The 17,686-nt window shown below is 35.3% G+C and overlaps 2 protein-coding genes across 2 annotated transcripts; one reads left to right on the forward strand and one right to left on the reverse strand.

The window, feature by feature from the left end:
* The first annotated feature begins 628 nt into the window (after positions 1–628).
* LOC132608073 (uncharacterized) lies at positions 629–6,156 on the forward strand. Its single transcript, XM_060322146.1, has 5 exons — positions 629–792; positions 3,593–3,650; positions 4,348–4,428; positions 4,531–4,703; positions 5,403–6,156. Exons 1-5 carry the CDS (start codon positions 629–631, stop codon positions 6,154–6,156), a joined length of 1,230 nt encoding a protein of 409 aa, XP_060178129.1.
* An 8,787-nt stretch (positions 6,157–14,943) lies between these two features.
* Positions 14,944–17,450, reverse strand: LOC132608075 (uncharacterized). The gene is made up of 4 exons (XM_060322147.1): positions 17,268–17,450; positions 16,565–16,656; positions 16,024–16,429; positions 14,944–15,417 (listed from the first exon to the last, which is right to left on the reverse strand). The coding sequence occupies exons 1-4, from the start codon at positions 17,448–17,450 to the stop codon at positions 14,944–14,946; spliced, it is 1,155 nt and encodes a 384-aa protein (XP_060178130.1).
* Between the last annotated feature and the right edge of the window lie 236 nt (positions 17,451–17,686).

Consider the following 17,686-nt stretch of genomic DNA (forward strand, 5'->3'; position numbering starts at 1 on the left):
TGTTTTTCCTTTACTAGGATTTTTCCCACTGGGTTTTTCCTAGTAAGGTTTTAACGAGACACATTATCTATTAATAAACATCCAAGGGGGAGTGTTATAAACTATTTGTCAAGTTGCATTTTGGATGTATTATTAATGATTATACAACTACAAGTGTAAATTGTATCACTTGACTTAAAGTGATAAATACAACTTTCAGTTGCAAGTTGTATCTTAGTTGTACCAAGTTGTGTCCAAGTTGTAGAGCAACTTGTACAAGTTGTACATGTTGTAGGTTTAGAGGCAAAACTCTTCTGTAAATAAGGAGCTTTGTCTTCTCAATTGTAACATCATCAACAAGTGAAATACAATCTCTCCCTCCTCTCTACAAAGCTATTAGTTTGCTTCTCTCATATATTTGCAATTATATAATTTCATAACAATTAAGTTAATTGGGAGCTAAAATGTAATTTTTGAAACTTTAAAAAGTTTTTCCTCCTACTTTAAAATTTCAAACTTCAAATCCCTCTCTCCTCTTTATCTTTTTGTCTCATTCTTTCTTCTTTCTCTGCCATTTTCTTTCTTCTCCTCCTCCTTCTTCTCTTCAATCGGCGGTGGTGGTAGTGATGGTGGCAGCTGCGGAGGAGGCATGGGTGTTGGTGGTGGCGGCGGAGGAGGCGGTGTGGGTGGTGGTTGTGGCGGCGAAGGAGGCGATGTGGGTGTTGGTGGTGGCAGCGGAGGAAGCGGTGTGGGTGTTAGTGGTGACGATGGACTGTTTTTCTTCAATAGTAAGAATTTTGTGGAAAAACATTGGTTTTTTTTTTCAAGTCATTGACAAAAAATCTGCAGAAAAACCCAACAAATTTTAGAAGTTATTGTTACAATTACTGAATTTTGTTGCAACAACTTCAGAATTTGTTGCAACAACCACAATAGTTGCAACAACTACGAAATTTGTTTGCAACAACTCAGTATTTTCGAGTTGCTGCAACAACTTCGATAGCTGTTGCAACAATTTACTGAAGTTGTTGAATTTTTCTGCAAAAAGTGAAGAGTGAAAGTGAGGCAAAAAAGGTGGAGGAGGAGGTGTGCTGGTGTTGGCGGAAGAGGAGAGGGTGGCGAAAGGGGAGGTGCAGGTAGTGGTAGCGGAGGAGGAGGCCTAGTTGGTGGCGGAGGTGGAGGGTGGTGGCAGCGGTGAAGGAGGCGTAAGTGGAGGGAGGGGTGGTGGCAGTGGTGCGGAGGGGGAGGGAGGAGGGGCTTTGTGTAAATAATAAAATTTGAGGCCTTTTAAAATTAGTGTAATTAACACTAATCTCAAAAGAGTCACCCCACTCAATATAAAAAACTTGAGCCGCCCATTCTTAATTTTGAAACTTGAAAGTCACCCTTAATAAAATTTCCCGACTATCCTTTCATTTCATGTCAACCATCTTTATTTTTGCAAACATAAAGGACTATTAATGTCCAATGTTATATTTCAGGGATCAAAACAAATCTATCCTTATAGTTTGGGCCGTTTAAATCTTTTTCTCAGTTCAGTGAAAGGGAACACCGAAAATTATTGCAAGATAAAGAAAATGAGCAAAAGAAAACGGTTTACTTTTTCTTAAAAACCTTGATGAAAAAACTTTTGACTTTAAATTTTGTAAATGATAGTATTCGGATCAGATTGGGTACACCCTGATTAATTTCACAGGGTACTTGCCAGAGGCGAATCTAGGATTTCTGGAACACGGGTTCACCATTAAAAAAAGAAAGTGGGACTTGATTCCTAGACCTCTATTAAATAACTCAACCTTCAATCAAGTGCACCATTTAGCTTTTTTTGAAGCATGAGTTCCAGCAGATAGTATTATACTAATTTTAAAAATTATATATACATAAAATATCTAGTTTTATGGAGAGACTATGTGTCACGTGCCCTAATTTTAACACCTAAAGTCGCCCCTAGTACTTGCTACCTCCCATCAATAGGTACGGATAACTCTTACCAACAAAACTTGAACAGATAAGGAAAAAACACCTACTATTGTTTGTCTCAGCAAAAAATTTTATCTTAAATTTTATCTTTTCGTATTTTAAAATTATCTAAGATAATGCTCTAAGATTGATGAGGAAAACAATAAGTAGCCTAAAAAAAAAAAAGGATTGTCTGCAGACTAGTCATTTAGCAAGTTAACGTGTTTGAGTTTCGTAAAACAAAAACGGTTTTAACTATGTAATAGCTATTGTCGATCTAAAGAATTTTTCCATTAAATCACATTTATCTGTTGTAATAAATGTAACATTCTTAATTCTTAAAATTATAGATTTCACTTACCTTATAAGCTTAAATCGTTATATCACACAATTTTGTCATTTAAGAAACTATGAAAGCCCAACATATCAACAAACACCTTTTTTTTTTTTGCGCGGAATGCCCTTCTTTTGGGCTGGTCTTTATATTTTGCCCCTCATTTATGCCTTCTTTAATTTTTGCCCCTGCCGCCTGTTTAATGAAAGTTTTTTGATGAAATTACCCTTACCCCAGTAAAACCCTTTCTATTTCGTCATTTGCCCTTTTCTTTTCTTTTTTTGCTTCTTCGTTCCTCCTCTGTTTTGTGTCTGTCTTATCTGTTCTAAAATTTAGGTACGAATTTGGATCTTTTGCTCGTTTCAATATTTGTTTTTATGTTAAATTGTTGTTTGTTGAATTGATATCTTTGTCTTCGTCGTTTTTTATATTTAATTGATCCTTTTTTATTTAAAATTATAGTGTTTTGTTAAAGTGTCTGTATGATTTTTTTAACTTTAGTTTCGTTCCCCATGTATATATTTTGGTTTTTTGAATGTCGTATTATGAATGTCGTAATATGTTTTAGTTGATTTTGATATGCGTTTTGGTTTTCTCTTTGTTGAATCTTTGAAGTTTTGCCTGTGAACAACTGTTTTATGTTGTTGCTGTTGTTTTTGTTTAATAATCTGGTTTTTGTGAAGAATGTGTTTGTACGAGGCGGCATATGCCTGTTCCGGCAGAATTTTTGTTTTTTGAAACTGAATTTATGCCTATTCCGGCATAATTTCGTGATTTAAGTTAGTTTATATGTGTTTTGATTTTTTGGTGTTTTTTTTTTGTTAATAATGTTGGTTTTTGTGAAAGTTTATATGTTTTCCTGATTATAAACTTTAGTTTAAGATTTTTGGTGTTTTTTTTTGTTTAGTAACCTGTGTTTTCATGAAGACTGTGTTTGTCTGAGGCAACATATGCCGGGTCCGGCAGAGTTCTTGGTTTTTGAAACTGAAGTTATGACGGTTCCGGCATAAAGTTATGTCTGCTCCGGCATAACTTCATGAATTAAGTTAATTTATGTGTGTCTTGGTTTTTTGGTGTTGTCTTGTTAATAATTTTGGTATTTATGCAATCTTATGTGTTTTTGGTGTTGTTTTGTTAATAATGTTGGCTTTTTATGCAGTCTTATGTGTTTTGGTTCTTTCTTCTATTATACAGGTATTTGTGTACCAGTCTAGGGTCTGATTTTTTATTATGGTATATGTTAATTATTTTCATTCTCATTTTTGGTTTTATTCTTATGTAAATTCTTAGTTTCTGTTGACATTAATTTTTCTTTTATAGGAGGAACATCCCTTGGTTAAGTTTGAACACTGGGTTGAAGGAAGTGGCATGTGGAGTGGTGATTTTCATTTTCGGAGTTTGATTTTGTCCTTTTTGAGTGTCTCTCAATTGGACTTGTTGAAAAAGGGTGTGTTTGGACAGTTTATGGATTTGGTTGATGTCCACCTGAGTGATAGTATTTTTCATTGCTTGATCTTATCACAACTTTCATCTAGTAATGATAGTGCGTTAAAGTTAAGATATTTGATCGCATGTGTGTATTTGATTCCGAGTCTTTCTGTCTTATTACTGGTTTGGATTTTTGTGTTGGCGATTTTAGTGTTGTGTCTAGCAGACCAAATAGATTGTTGAGACTTTATTTTCCAAATTAGGATAGAATAAGGTTGTGTGATCTCAAGAGTTTCTTACAGATCAAGTCAAGTAATCGTACTGGTGGTTTTTGGGAAAGATCTAGTGATCCTGTTAGACTTGCTGAGGTCTATATAATGGAGAGGGTTTTGTTGGGTCGTAACGAGAAATGTGTTGTTAAAGGTCATCTAATGAAGATAATTGATGATGACAGTCTTCGAGTGTCTTATCCTTGGGGTTCTCTTAGTTTTAATTGGTTGGTACGGTCGATTCGTGGTTGTGTGAAGACTTTCAAGAGCATGCCATCTACACGTTATATGATTAGTGGTTTCCCTTACGCCTTAAATGTGTGGCTGTTGGAGGTTTTCCCTATCTTTCGAGGGTTTTCAAGTTTTCATGGTCTGAAGTCTCCTCGTATGTTGTCTTGGGGTCCTTCAAAGCAAGTTGATTATAAAGTTATTACTGATAATTTCTTCCATGCTGAAAAAGTATGTGTTTCCCTTTTGTTGATGCTTCTTTTTCTTGGTTCTTTTTCCCTCTTGTTATTTTTTGTGTTTTTGTCTAATTGATGTGTTTATATTGTGTTATAGAGATTCAAGAAATTTATTGTCCATGTTGTTGTCGTTGGTACGGAACAAGAGATGCTGGATTATCCAGTTGCACTTAAATTTCCTGATGATTCAGGCCCTTGTTCTTCCCGTGCAGTTTTGCCATCTCAAGTTACTTCTGAGATAGTTAATGTAAGTTGTACTTTGCCTTTTGTGTTTTTGGTTGTTTAACTGAATTCTGAGTTAGAGGCCTTGTGGTAGAGTATTTTAGTAAGAGACATTTTTGTAGTCTTTTCTGTTTTGGTTATGGAAATTAAAGTTTATGCCCCTTGAGGCATACTTTTTGGTTTTGCAAACGTAGAATCTGCCCCTTCCGGCATACATTTCTCCTTTCATATTTCAGTTCTGCCCCTACCGGCATACTGTTCTCATTTTGAGACAAATTTTAGTAGGTAACACATTTTGCAGTCTTCTCTGTTTTGGTTTTGGAAATGAAAGTTTATGCCCCTTGAGGCACATTTTTTGGTTTTGCAAACTTAAAATCTGCCCCTTCCGACATACATTTCTCCTTTCATATTTGAATTCTGCCCCTACCGGCAAACTGTTTTCATTTTCAGACTTCAGTTCTGCCGGGTCCGGCATACTTGTTCAACATTAATTTAATGACATCAAAAGTAATGTGTTGTTTTATTGATCTGTTATACAGGGTGTTTTGTCTAGTGTGAAGAAGTAACTTGATGATGAACGATCTACAATTGTCAATCAAGTAAAGGTATGGATTTTTATTTTCTTATTTTTGAGTTTGTTAATATGATATGTATACTTTGCATGCTGCATTCGTTGTTTTTGTTTATTCTCATTTTCTTTTCTTCTTTGTTTAAATTTTTTTTCGTTGTTTTGTAGTCTTTGGATAGCCGTTTCGAAGAATTGGATAAAAATTTTGTTGGTGCAATTAATGTTGTGGATAGCTTAGTTCGTGTACATGATGAAACAAAGTCATGTGTAGTAGCTTCTGAAAGTGCTAAAAGAACTTGTTTAGAAAGTAGACTTGACAGTTTGAAAAGTAAATTTGATTATGTGATGCATTGTGTTGAAAGTTTAGTTCGACTGCATAGCGAAAATAAATCTTGTAAAGCTTGTGCATCTGGTAAAAGACAACCTGATTTGGGTTATTCAGTGAATGATGAGGTGAAGTTAGATGCACATCTTGGAAAAGATTTGCAGGAATGTATGGACAATATGCTTTGTAAAGCAAGGTCTACAAAAAATGAGACGTCTCTCATGCTCGATATGCTCTGTAATGTTGTTGTTTCTTCATCAAGTCAACTGTCTGATAAAACTCAAACTCTTTCTCAGTTTAAAAAGGAATTTGTGAAAGAAAATGAAGACCGCGCAAAAAAAGAAGCACTTAAAGAAATTGCTGCAATTAATAGTGCTTTTCAATGCGGAGATTATGTGTTTTCTTCTAATGAAGCATCACAAAATGTAAATGAAGTAGCAACTGCTGTTGAAGATAGTAGAAAACGTCCGAGATGCGAAGATGGAAACAAAGAAGATGATGGTTATCCTAATTGGTATTTGCTTACACCAAGCAGTACTCCAGTTGAGAAACAGTTGAGTTCTGCTGTTGAAGATATATACTGTACTGCAGAAGAGTTGGGAAAGTGAATTGATTTTTTTATTGTTATTTACGGCAAGTGTTATGTTATTGTGTTTCCCCCTTTTTCGAATGATGTATATGTAAATTGGTCTTTCATTTCTGTACATATAATGAAGTTTCACTTTTTCAAATTGTGCTCTATTGTAGTCTGCCTTAACCGGCATACTTTTGCCATTTTTGTGAATAGATGTTCTTCCCCTTCCGGCATACTTCTAAGATGGAAGTAACTGTTTTTCCTAAAAATAAAAAAGATAATTAAGAAGTGACTCTTGTTCCAAAACATCTCGAATAAGTGCGACAGTTACTTCCAATTAATGTATTAATTGTTTTATTCTTTAAAAAAATAAAAATGGAAAGAAAAACTGAAAAATTCTTTGTATTTTCGTCAATAGTTGCGACAGTTACTCCAATTTAAATTTGAGTAACCGTTTTTGGTTTAAAAAAAAAACTGCAAAACTTGTTGTATCCTCATCCAATTGAAATCCAAAGAGCTTAATATGCAAAAGTCAAGCCAAATAATCTTGCCGCCTCCGGCATAAATTTGCCCGTTGGGAACAGAAGTTCTTCCCCTTCCGGCATACTTCTAAATTCGTAGTAACAGTTTTTTTTTCGCTAGAAATAAAAAAAGATAATGAAAAGTGACTCTTATTCCCAATATCTCTAATAGGTATTGATACATTTACTTCCAATTGAAAATGTATTAATTCTTTTTAAAAAAAAAAAAAAGAAAAAACTGAAAAACTCTTTGTATTTTTGTCAATAATTGCAACAGTTACTTCAATTCAAATTTCACTAACTGTTTTGGTTTTCTTTTTTTAGAAAAAACTGCAAAACTCCCTGTATCCTTATTCAATTGAAATCCAATCATTTCAACAGTTATTCCAATTTAAAATCGACAAATTTGAACTACTATATAAAGCCACACAGTTATGCCCACAACGATAAACTTTTATTCCTAACACACTTACATTATGCCGCTTTCGGCATAAGTTCTGTCACATGGTTAGCACGTGTGCAGTTTAAAAAAAACAATTGTTCAATATATATTTGCTCGCTCTTCCTGTAATTTACTTTTTATTTTCGTTTGTTCACTTTAAAGTTGAAGAAGGCAGTTGCTTTGTCAAGTTTCCTATATCATCTTTATCAGTTTTTTCATTGATTTCTCTTAGTGGGGTTTCAATTTCATCTGCAAGTTATTAGTTACTATTTTATTACTTGTTGATAAGTTATTTCCTTCAATTGTTTGTGTCTGTTTTTTATTTGAATAGGGTTTTCTAATTTTTTTTTTCTTTTATGTTTTTCGTAATGCATTGTGGTAATGTATTTTTGTTGGTAATGTTTTTTATGTTTTTTTTTTCCTTTTTTTTCCTGATTTAATTTTATGTTTTTTGAAACTGAATTTATGCCTATTCCGGCATAATTTCGTGATTTAAGTTAGTTTGTATGTGTTTTGATTTTTTAGTGTTTTGTTTTTGTTAATAATGTTGGTTTTTATGAAAGTTTATATGTTTTCCTAATTATAAAATGTAGTTTAAGATTTTTGGTGTTTTTTTTGTTTAGTAACCTGTGTTTTCATGAAAACTGTGTTTGTCTGAGGCAACATATGCCGGGTCCGGCAGAGTTCTTGGTTTTTGAAACTGAAGTTATGCCGGTTCCGGTTTATGCGTGTCTTGATTTTTTGGTGTTGTCTTGTTAATAATTTTGGTTTTTATGCAACTTATGTGTTTTTGGTGTTGTTTTGTTAATAATGTCAGCTTTTAAAGCAATCTTATGTGTTTTGGTTCTTCTTTTTATGCAATCTTATGTGTTTTGGTTCTTTCTTCTATTATGCAGGTATTTGTGTACCAGGTTTTTTTTCCTTTTTTTTCCTGATTGAATTTTATGTTTTGCTCATATCAGTGTGCTAAATCATGAGACGTCAATTTGGACAAGTTGCTGACTATTATATTTCTCCGGAAGAGTGGACAGACACACGCATCAGTGTTGTATGGAAAGGGGATGAAAAATTTGTTAAATTTGTTGAGAAATTTCTTATAAAAGAACAGTTGGTAATTTTGAAGAATCGTCCTTTTGGGAAATTTATGGAATTACATAATATAAGAATGTCGGGTATCTTAGTGAATTTTATGTTGTTGTCGGAAGTTCAGTGTTATGAAACAAATGAAATGCATTTTAATATACAAGATAAACTTGTGACATTTACAGACCAATCATTTAAGAGAGTCACTGGGTTATCAATTACTGAACCTCCTAGATATTTCTATGCTAAATATAACAAAACCAATGGCAGTCGTCTTTTGAGAAGATATTTTGGTGTTGAAGATGGTAAAAGGAATTTGGAAATGAGGGATTTGAAGAATGTGATGAGTGCTGAAAATGTAGATTTTGAAGATGACCTTGATGCGGTGATGCTAGCAGAGGTATACATTCTTGGTCGTGTTTTATTGGGCGGTAGAATTGATAAGAATGTATTATGGCAGCATATTGTATACATAGAGGACAGTGAATTGTTTGAGCAGTTTAATTGGGGGTCTTTGTGTTTTGCTGAACTCCTGAGGTGTTTCAAATCAATATATAAGCAAGGGATAAACAGACATACCATTGATTATGGTGTTGTTGGTTTTGTTTATGGCTTTAGCGTTTGGGTTTGATCTAGGTTCAATGAATAACGTAGACAATATGTTGAAATTATTGGTGATTGTCGTGAACCTCTGATGTTGTCGTATGTCAGTAATAAATCTCCACATTTCAATGATGTCAAGAAATTGCTTGTATCCGAAGAGTACACGAGAGGAAAGGTAATGGTGTTTATTGCCCTTTACTTTTCGTGTCAACTTTTAATGTGGTTTTTCTTTTTCTGTTTTGATGTCATTATTTATTTTATTGTTGTATGAATTTTATTTCAATAGCGAGGTAAAGGGGTGGTTGATGAATCTCCGGACAATTCAAGTGATGATGGAAGCGAATCTGAAGATGCCAATATTGCTGGCAAATCCACTGAAAGCTCTTCTTTAAAGCGTCGCATTGAGGTATTTCTCATCGTTCCTGTCTGTTTTTGCTCTAAAAGTTTTGTTCTTTTTTTTCTTGAGTTTAACACTTTGTTGTATTTGTTTATTTTCACAGTTCCTGGAAACTGTTTGTGGTGTTAAATTGGATAGGATTTTGAATAATCAACAGCAGGAGAAGGCCCGGATGGATCAGCTGATTTCTGCTCTGCAAAAAGCAGGGTTAAAATTTGAATCCCAAACTGCTTCTGATGCTGAAAATGTTCGTCGACATGTTGATTCTCCTCGTCATGTTGAAAAGGATAGGCGCAAGAGCACAAGATCTGTTCGTAAAAGTGCTGCTGCTAAAAGGAAAACTAAACAAGCCAGGTCTCATAAAAATGTTGAGCAATCTTCCGTTGGGCAACGAAGAAGATCGGTGCAGTCTCATGTTGGTGAAGATATTGCTGATATTGAACAGGCATTTTGGGATGCTGAAACTGCCACTGGAGACGAAGGGGGAAACTCGTTTGGTGTTGATTTGTCTAATGTTGAGGCTGAAAGTAATCAAGAAATTCAGATAGAAGATGCGCAAGCCGTTTCTAGTGAAAGAACCTTTGATGAGACATAGTTGGGAGGTAAAATCCGATTTTACGAGAGAAGAAAATTACACAAGACAGTACAAGATGTAGATGCTTCTCCTAATCCATGGCTTCCGGATGGTCCTCAATCTACAAATGTGGCAGCTGATCGGGACAATGCATTTGAACATGTTTTTGGAGAAGGCCAAGCAAATGTGACATGTCCTATGGAGACAGATGTTGAACAAGTTCAATCTCTAAATGCAACTGAAAACGTTGAGGCTGAATTGCCTTCGGTAATTTTACATTTATACTTTGTTGTTTTCTAAACCTAAGTTGCCTGGCACACTTTTCTGGCAGTTAACACCTTGTGTGCTCTTTTTTTGTTTTGCTTATGCAAATGATAGTTTTGCCCCTCCTGGCATAATCCTCCCTTTTTATTTCAAACTCATGTTCTGTCTACTCCAGCATACTACCTTTTTTGCAAAGTTACATTTCTGCCTACACCGGCATAATTTTACTTTTTGAAACTTAGCTCTGCCCCTTCCGGCATACTTTCACATTTTATTTTGAACTCATGTTCTGCCTCCTCCGGCATACTCATCTCTTTTAGAAAGTTATTTTCTGCCCACTCCGGCATAATTTTACTTTTTGAAACTTAAATCTTGCCCCTTCCGGCATACTTTTCCCTTTTTCAAGCATAAGGTTTGCCCCTTCCGGCATATTTTCAAAACTTGTTGATAAATTTTCCTTTTTGTGAACCTAACTTCTGCTTGTTTTGACATAATTTTCAATCTTTTACCACTTCCAGAATTTGTTAATTTTTTATATTAATATTTTTGCTTCGATCGATGGGTGTTGTGTTTCTTAATTTTTTACTTTATGTAGGTTGTTGTGGAGGAACAATTGGGCGGTGAACAGCTTCGTGACGCCTATCATGAAGAATCCAATGTATCTCCACCAAAAGGAGATATGCCTCAAAATCTAGAGCAAACTCAAGATGATGCTGCGGTGGTTGCTGATCATCTCGAACGAGATTTATCTCCTGCCAGAGCTGATAGGACAGAAGAAGGTGATACGTTGGTGTCGCCTCATGATGATGAATCCATTGTATCTCAAGCTGAAGGAAATGCCACCGAAAATGTTGAGGCTGAAATGCCTTCAGTAAATTTACATTTATACTTTGTTGTTTTCTAAACCTAAGTTGCCTGACACACTTTTCTGATAGTTGACACTTTGTGTGCTCTTTTTTGTTTTGCTTATACAAATGATAGGTTTGCCCCTCCTGGCATAATCCCCCCTTTTATTTCAAACTCATGTTCTGCCTACTCCGGCATACTACCTTTTTTGCAAAGTTACATTTCTGCCTACACCGGCATAATTTTACTTTTTGAAACTTAGCTCTTGTCCCTTCTGGCATACTTTCACATTTTATTTTGCAAACTCATGTTCTGCCTCCTCCGGCATACTCATCTCTTTTAGAAAGTTATTTTCTGCCCACTCCGGCATAACTTTACTTTTTGAAACTTAAATCTTGCCCCTTCCGGCATACTTTTCCCTTTTTCAAGCATAAGGTTTGCCCCTTCCGGCATATTTTTCAAAACTTGTTGATAAATTTTCCTTTTTGTGAACCTAACTTCTGCCTGTTTTGACATAATTTTCAATCTTTCACCACTTGCAGAATTTGTTAATTTTTTATTTTAATATTTTGCTTCGATGATGGATGTTGTGTTTCTTAATTTGTTACTTTATGCAGGTTGTTGTGGAGGAACAATTGGGCGGTGAATAGCTTCGTGACGCCAATCATGAAGAATCCAACGTATCTCCACCAAAAGGAGATATGCCTCAAAATCTTGAGCAAACAACAGTTGAAAATCTTGAGCCTATAAGATGTGAAACACCCGAAGCTCAAGTTTCTAAAGAGGGTGATGAACGCGCTATTGTTCCTCATATTGGTGTTATGCCCGACCCTATTAAAACGGTTGAGCCATTGAGGACCGAACCTGCCAATGCAGACGCGGTTCAAGTCACCACTCCAAGGGAGTCTGTTGTTGTTGATGGAAAGGGTGATAACTCTCAAGGAATGGAGGACAATTTTCGATATGTGTCCTTTGAAGATATTGCAAATGTCTCTTCTTCTGCTATCAAAGAGAGTACTGTTATTCAAACCCATCCTCTTGCTGAAGAAGAACCTATTGTTGAAGTGGCGGAAGTGTTATCTTCCTTGAAGACAAGGCGCCAGAGGAAAAGGAAAGCAGTGGGTGATACCCCGGCGCCCGGATGGATGTTATATTCTGCACGTAATGATCTTCCTTTTGGGTCACGGAAGGACGAAAGTGACTGGAATGAAGAGTACAGAAGGATGTTCCCATTCCATTACATCAAAAGCAAAGTTGCTGTGAACTTTTGGAAAAAATTTATCAATCCTCGAAATCTTCCACCAAGTAACTTTCGACCTACTGGGTAAGTTGTTAGTTATGTGAGTGCTTTCTTGCATTTTTCTTCCTTATTTTGGGTTTATGTTTTTTTCTTTTTCAGTCTTTTAAGTACAATCTCTGTATTTTTGCCCCTTCCGACATACTTTTCCCTTTTTCAAGCATAAGGTTTGCCCCTTCCGGCATATTGTTCAAAACTTGTTCATAAATTTCCCTTTCTGTGAACCAAACTTCTGCCTGTATTTTTGTAATTTTTGTTCCCTTTTCTTTAATCAGGGTTGAAGACGAGGTAATGTATCCTGGCAAGTTGAACCAACTCAGTGAAGTTTAACAGTTGGGTGATTTTAAGCCAAAATATAGGATGTTTTTTTTTGGAGTTGTACCATGATGTCTATGCGCTTAATGATGAGGTTCGTGATTGTCTTTTACTTTTTCTTTTCTTATTTTTCTATTAGTTATTGCTTCTTGCTTCCTTTTTTTTTTTTTTTTATCGCTGAATCGCTATTTTTTTCCCATAACATAACATATTGATGTGATGCTATATTATTTGAGGAAGAAAATGATGCATCATCCTCCAGCTGCCAATGTTGTTAAGTACACAACCGTAGATATGATGTTTGATCAGCTTGTGCCATTTGACATCAATAGATACTACGAAGACCCGGTTAATTACCACTGGTTTGCTGGCGGCAGTGATGATGCATTTTTGCTGAGTAATATTGTGTATGGGTGAAGAGGAAAATGTTGTATATCATGGGAGAATGTCGACAGGGTATTAATTCCTATTCGCCCAGGATATGATGATCCTAAAGCAATTTCTCACTATGTACTTGCTATTTTCATGATTGATGAGCGTAAATTGGTAGTTTATAACTCACTCAATCATAATGATGATCATTTGGTTCGCATTGTCGAGGCCTACTATGGTATGATCCCTAAGTTGTTGATGATCAATGATTTTCAATTATTCAGGCCATCATACAATAACTTCAGTAATCTGACATATACCTAGGTTGCCTGTCCAAAGCAAGGATCGTACGTTTCATTCTTATATTTTTTTAATCTTTTTCCGTTGTTTTTTGTTGATTTTTATTTTTTTTATTGTTTTTGCTTTTCTGTTGTTTTAAAACATCTCTCTTTTATGACTTTCAGAGATTATAATTGTGGTTGTTTTTTGATCAAGTTTGTTGATATGCTGATTAGCGGTCAAAATCCTGCTGATTAGGATGGTTCTGGTTTGATGGACTACATGAAAGAGTGGTCAATCAATTTGGTTTGTCATGGGAAAGATAAGCTGAAAAAGGGTTATGACACGCCACCAGATACAGCTGGAAGTGATTATCATGAGCATAACGATATGGAGTGTGAGTATGACATGAAAAAGAGAGCAAGATCTGTGAAGAAAGCAAAAAAAATAGTTTGTTTTAGTTGAGCAAGATCTATGAAGAAAGGAAAAATATAGTTTGTCTTAGTTATTTTTGCACTATGTAATTTTTTTTCGTGCGCCCTTGTATTTTTTGTAAATGTTATAAGATTGTACAGTTTGTTTGTGTTATAAATTTCAACTTTAAGCCCTTTTTTAATTTGATGGTGTTCATTTTTAATCTCAACTTCTCTGTTCATAAAAGCTGTTATTTTGTTGAAAATCCAAGTTATACCATTTCCATCACAACTCCATGGTTGTTATGTAATAGAAGTTTGTCGGGGTCGGCATAGTTTCTCATTATGTAAATAGAAGTTCTGCCCATTCCGGCAGAATTTAAGTTCAGAAAACTTGCCATAACCAGCAACAAAGACAAACCCTTTGAAGTTATTGACCAGCCAAAATGCATTTATTGGGAATTATTTGTGACGGAAAGCTGTTATTTTGTTGAAAACCAAATTTATGGTGGTTATTTAATTGGAGTTTGCCGGGGTCGGCATAGTTTTACATTTTATGAATAGAAGTTCCACCCTTTCCGGCAGAAATTAAGTTCAGAGAACTTGCTACAACCAGCAACAAAGACAAAACCCTTTAACTTTTTTGAACAGTTAGAATGCATTTTATTGGGATTAGTTGAGACGCCATAATTGTTGTTTTAGTATGAATGAATTTTTATTTTTAGTCTATGTTGTTGTTTTTTTTTCTTTTTTTTTTCCTCTCCAATATTTGTATGAATGAAATTTTGCTATGAATGAATGAAATATTTTACTTAGTGTTAATTGTATTGTGCTGAATGTTTTATCCAATTTTCCAGCATTTTAAAATATTTTATAAACAACAAAGCACATAAGTATGCCCCTAACGGCATACCTATTTATTTTGAAAGTGGAAGACCTGTCGGTTCCGGCATAAATGTAAAACATGAAAACAACAGAGAGAAACAATATTGTTATGTCCTAAGGCATACATCTATTAAACTTACCAGGATGTAGTCTTTGAGATACCAATTTTGTTTTCCCGGCAAAAACTGTTATACCTGCCACAGGAGGCATAAATTATAAAACTGAATAATTAAAGTTGATGATTTTTTTTCTTTTTCCTCAATGTTTTATGGTAGAGAATTGTAGATTTCATGTAGGGACATTTATCTCTTGCTATTATATAGTTTTTTATTATCAGCAATAAGAAGATAACAACTTAGTAAAATAAAATAATAAAAGAAAGAATGGACAGAAGAATAAATGTGTGATAAGATGCTTGAAGTCTCAGTCTTAGTAATACCAAAGTTTTGCCATTTCTTTCAGGTAGAGTGTGCATTGTGCATCAAGAATCATAAAATAAATTCATATAAACCATGTATAAGAGTGTGATGTTAGGATGACAATTTCCTCTTCCTGTATCTTCTTGAATATGGATTGAGAGCTGGACTGTGGTTACAAGTTGCCCTAGTGTGTCCAAAGAACTTGCATCTACCACATCTGTATGTGTACTTTGTCGATTCTCTTCTTGGGCGATATCTTTTTATTTGTTTTCTTCCAGGTCTTATTTTAACATCAGGCAGCGTTATTTTAATATCCATAATGTTTTGTGGAATAATCCATGAGTCTTGATTTCCAACTGATAGTATTTCACCTTTGTATGTCTCTTGGCAGGCTTGTTTCTTGAACCAGTCTGCACAGTATATAGATTTTGGCAAACTTCTTTTGTCTATAACTGCCATGGCATGTGTGCACGGTAACTCGTCAGTTTGGAACTCCAAGCACTCACAAGTCATATTCTTCAGGTCTACATTGTATTGATATCCTTCATTTTTCACAACAAATTTGACGGGAGTTATGTTTTCTACCTGTGGAAATTGACAATATAAATGAGTGATAGTTTTTGTGGCAATTTCCAGATTATGTGAGAGTTATGACCTTTCCGGCATACTTCCTGTACAGTGGAAATAAGAGTCTGCCCCTTCCGGCAGAACTAAGTATAAAATAGGGTCATAGTTGTTCCTTTGTCCAGCATAACTTTTGTGTTTAATTAATTTTAAACTATACATTGCTCATAAAATTAAGATTGAAGTGTGTGTTGGTAAAATATACTTACTTTCATTGTGAGCATAAAAACAGTGTCATAGTTATGCCCTTACCGGCATAATTCCATGCTAGTTAAAATAAGAGTCTGCCCCTTCCGGTAGAACGAAGTATAAAAATAGGGTCATAGTTCTTCCTTTATCCAGCATAACTTTTGTTTTTGGTTAAAATTAAACTACGCATTGCTCACCAAACTAATATTGAAGTGTGTGTTGGTAAAATGTACTTACTTTCATTGTGAAGCCTCTACTTATCTTTTCAAGCAGAATCTTTTCAGCCCAACATGTCAGGTCATGGGACGGTCCTGTTGCATCCAATTTTCTGTGGTAAAACCAATTTTGCAGCTTGTTCTAGATGTAATCAATACATGCCATTATTGGCAACTCCCTTGCTTTCCTCAATACAGAATTCATTGTCTCGACATTATTTATTGTGAGCATGTTGTAACGCCTGTTGGTGTGGAATGAACGTGCCCATCTTTCCGGTGGTTCTTTTTCTAGGTATTCTGCAGCTTTTGGGTCGATTTGTTGTATCTGTGACATATAGGTACGAAACTCTGCTTGTTTGTAGGTAGTTACTGCATTGTAGAACAATGATAGGATCGCTCCGGATGGGAAATATTTCTGCAAGTTCTTCTCCATGTGGTAGATGCATATTCCATGCTGGGTATATGGATATAGTTCTTTGATTGTAGTTGCAATTGATGCGTGGCGATCGGAAAGAATTGATAGGTCTTTGCGCGTGCCAAACACCTTTTTCACGTGTCTGAAGAACCACCTGTAGGATTCATTATTCAGAGTTTGCAATACCAAATGCGAGAGGAAATATGTTGTTGTTTCCATCTTTTGCTACTTCTATCATTAGCACATCGCGGTATTTGGATTTCAAGAAGGTTGCATCCATCATCATTACTGGTCTGCAGTGTTTCCAACCCTCAATTGATGCTCCATAAGCGAAAAAAACATACTTAAACTTATTGTCAGCGGTCCATTTGATGTTAGCAACTGTTCCAGGATTTCTTAATTTCATTATGTGAAGATATTGCGGTAGAAGTGTGTAGTTATTTTTTGGGCTTCCTCTTATGACATTATAAGCGTGTTGGAGGGAACACCATGCTTTGTGGTAACCAATGTGCAAGCCATATTTGCTTCTCATTTCTTCAATGACAAATTTAGGTGTTATCTCTTGTAGTGTATGGCGTACTAGGTCTGTAATGTATTCCGCTATGACTTTTGAAGTTGCATTCCTCATGTTAGAGGTGATGAAATTTATTGAACAACTATGTCTCTTTTCAAAGTTAACTACTTTGAAAAGTTCTGAACCTTGAACTGTGGAAACGCCAAATGCAGGTTGGGTCAACACATCTGATGTAATACCGTTGCGTGCATGACTTTTCTATCTTGTACTATTGATGACGAGTAATTGCAATGTTATTCATGCACTTTTTCACGGTATCTTTGTCTTTGAATAAAATGCCAACTTCTATTTGATCAATCGATGCACTAGGTGTCAAAATTTGTGTATCATTTTGTATCCTCTTCCTCTTTAGTGTCTTTCTTTTGTTGCATGGCTGTGTTTGTGTCTCTTCAACTGTCATGCTCGGAGTAAGTGATACAACATTCATTGAAGTTGGATTCTGAGAAAGGTCATTGTTTACAACTTGCTCAATGTTTGGCGGTTGCCATTGTAGCTGCTGAGGTGTCTGGTTAGGAGTTACTATCTTGCTCTGCTCATGTGGAATCCCAAGGTTATGTCCAATAGGGTTGTGTTGTTCGTCATCCAATCCAACTTCAGACATGTCTTCTTCATAAGCAATGCAGAGTTGTTTGTCCTTCTGTTATTAGGATAGAGTCATTATGATGTTCTTGTAATGGGTTGTTCTCCGCATCAGCTGAATTGAACTCTAATATGAAACGGGAATTTCTGAAGTTGTCATTGTTGTTGAGCAGGTACAAGCAAGTGTGAAGATCAACGTCGTTTGTTACACGCATCCCTTTGGATGTTTTCTCACTGGTGTCAAACCATATGTTGGCC

This window comes from Lycium barbarum, chromosome 8, assembly GCF_019175385.1.
Source record: "Lycium barbarum isolate Lr01 chromosome 8, ASM1917538v2, whole genome shotgun sequence".
NCBI classification, from domain to species: Eukaryota; Viridiplantae; Streptophyta; class Magnoliopsida; order Solanales; family Solanaceae; genus Lycium; species Lycium barbarum.

What these genes read in the sequence shown, in the direction of transcription:
- LOC132608075 (XM_060322147.1), bottom strand. Translation starts at nt 17,450, where the DNA reads ATGTCTGAAGTTGGATTGGATGACGAACAACACAACCCTATTGGACAT. An exon ending in GTTGGAAACACTGCAGACCA is followed by an intron (nt 16,430 to 16,564) that starts GTAATGATGATG and finishes TGAATCCTACAG; the next exon opens with GTGGTTCTTCAGACACGTGA. An exon ending in CAAGGGAGTTGCCAATAATG is followed by an intron (nt 15,418 to 16,023) that starts GCATGTATTGAT and finishes CAATTTCCACAG; the next exon opens with GTAGAAAACATAACTCCCGT.
- LOC132608073 (XM_060322146.1), top strand. Translation starts at nt 629, where the DNA reads ATGGGTGTTGGTGGTGGCGGCGGAGGAGGCGGTGTGGGTGGTGGTTGT. An exon ending in AATTTTGTGGAAAAACATTG is followed by an intron (nt 793 to 3,592) that starts GTTTTTTTTTTC and finishes TTTCTTTTATAG; the next exon opens with GAGGAACATCCCTTGGTTAA. An exon ending in ATTTCTTCCATGCTGAAAAA is followed by an intron (nt 4,429 to 4,530) that starts GTATGTGTTTCC and finishes ATTGTGTTATAG; the next exon opens with AGATTCAAGAAATTTATTGT.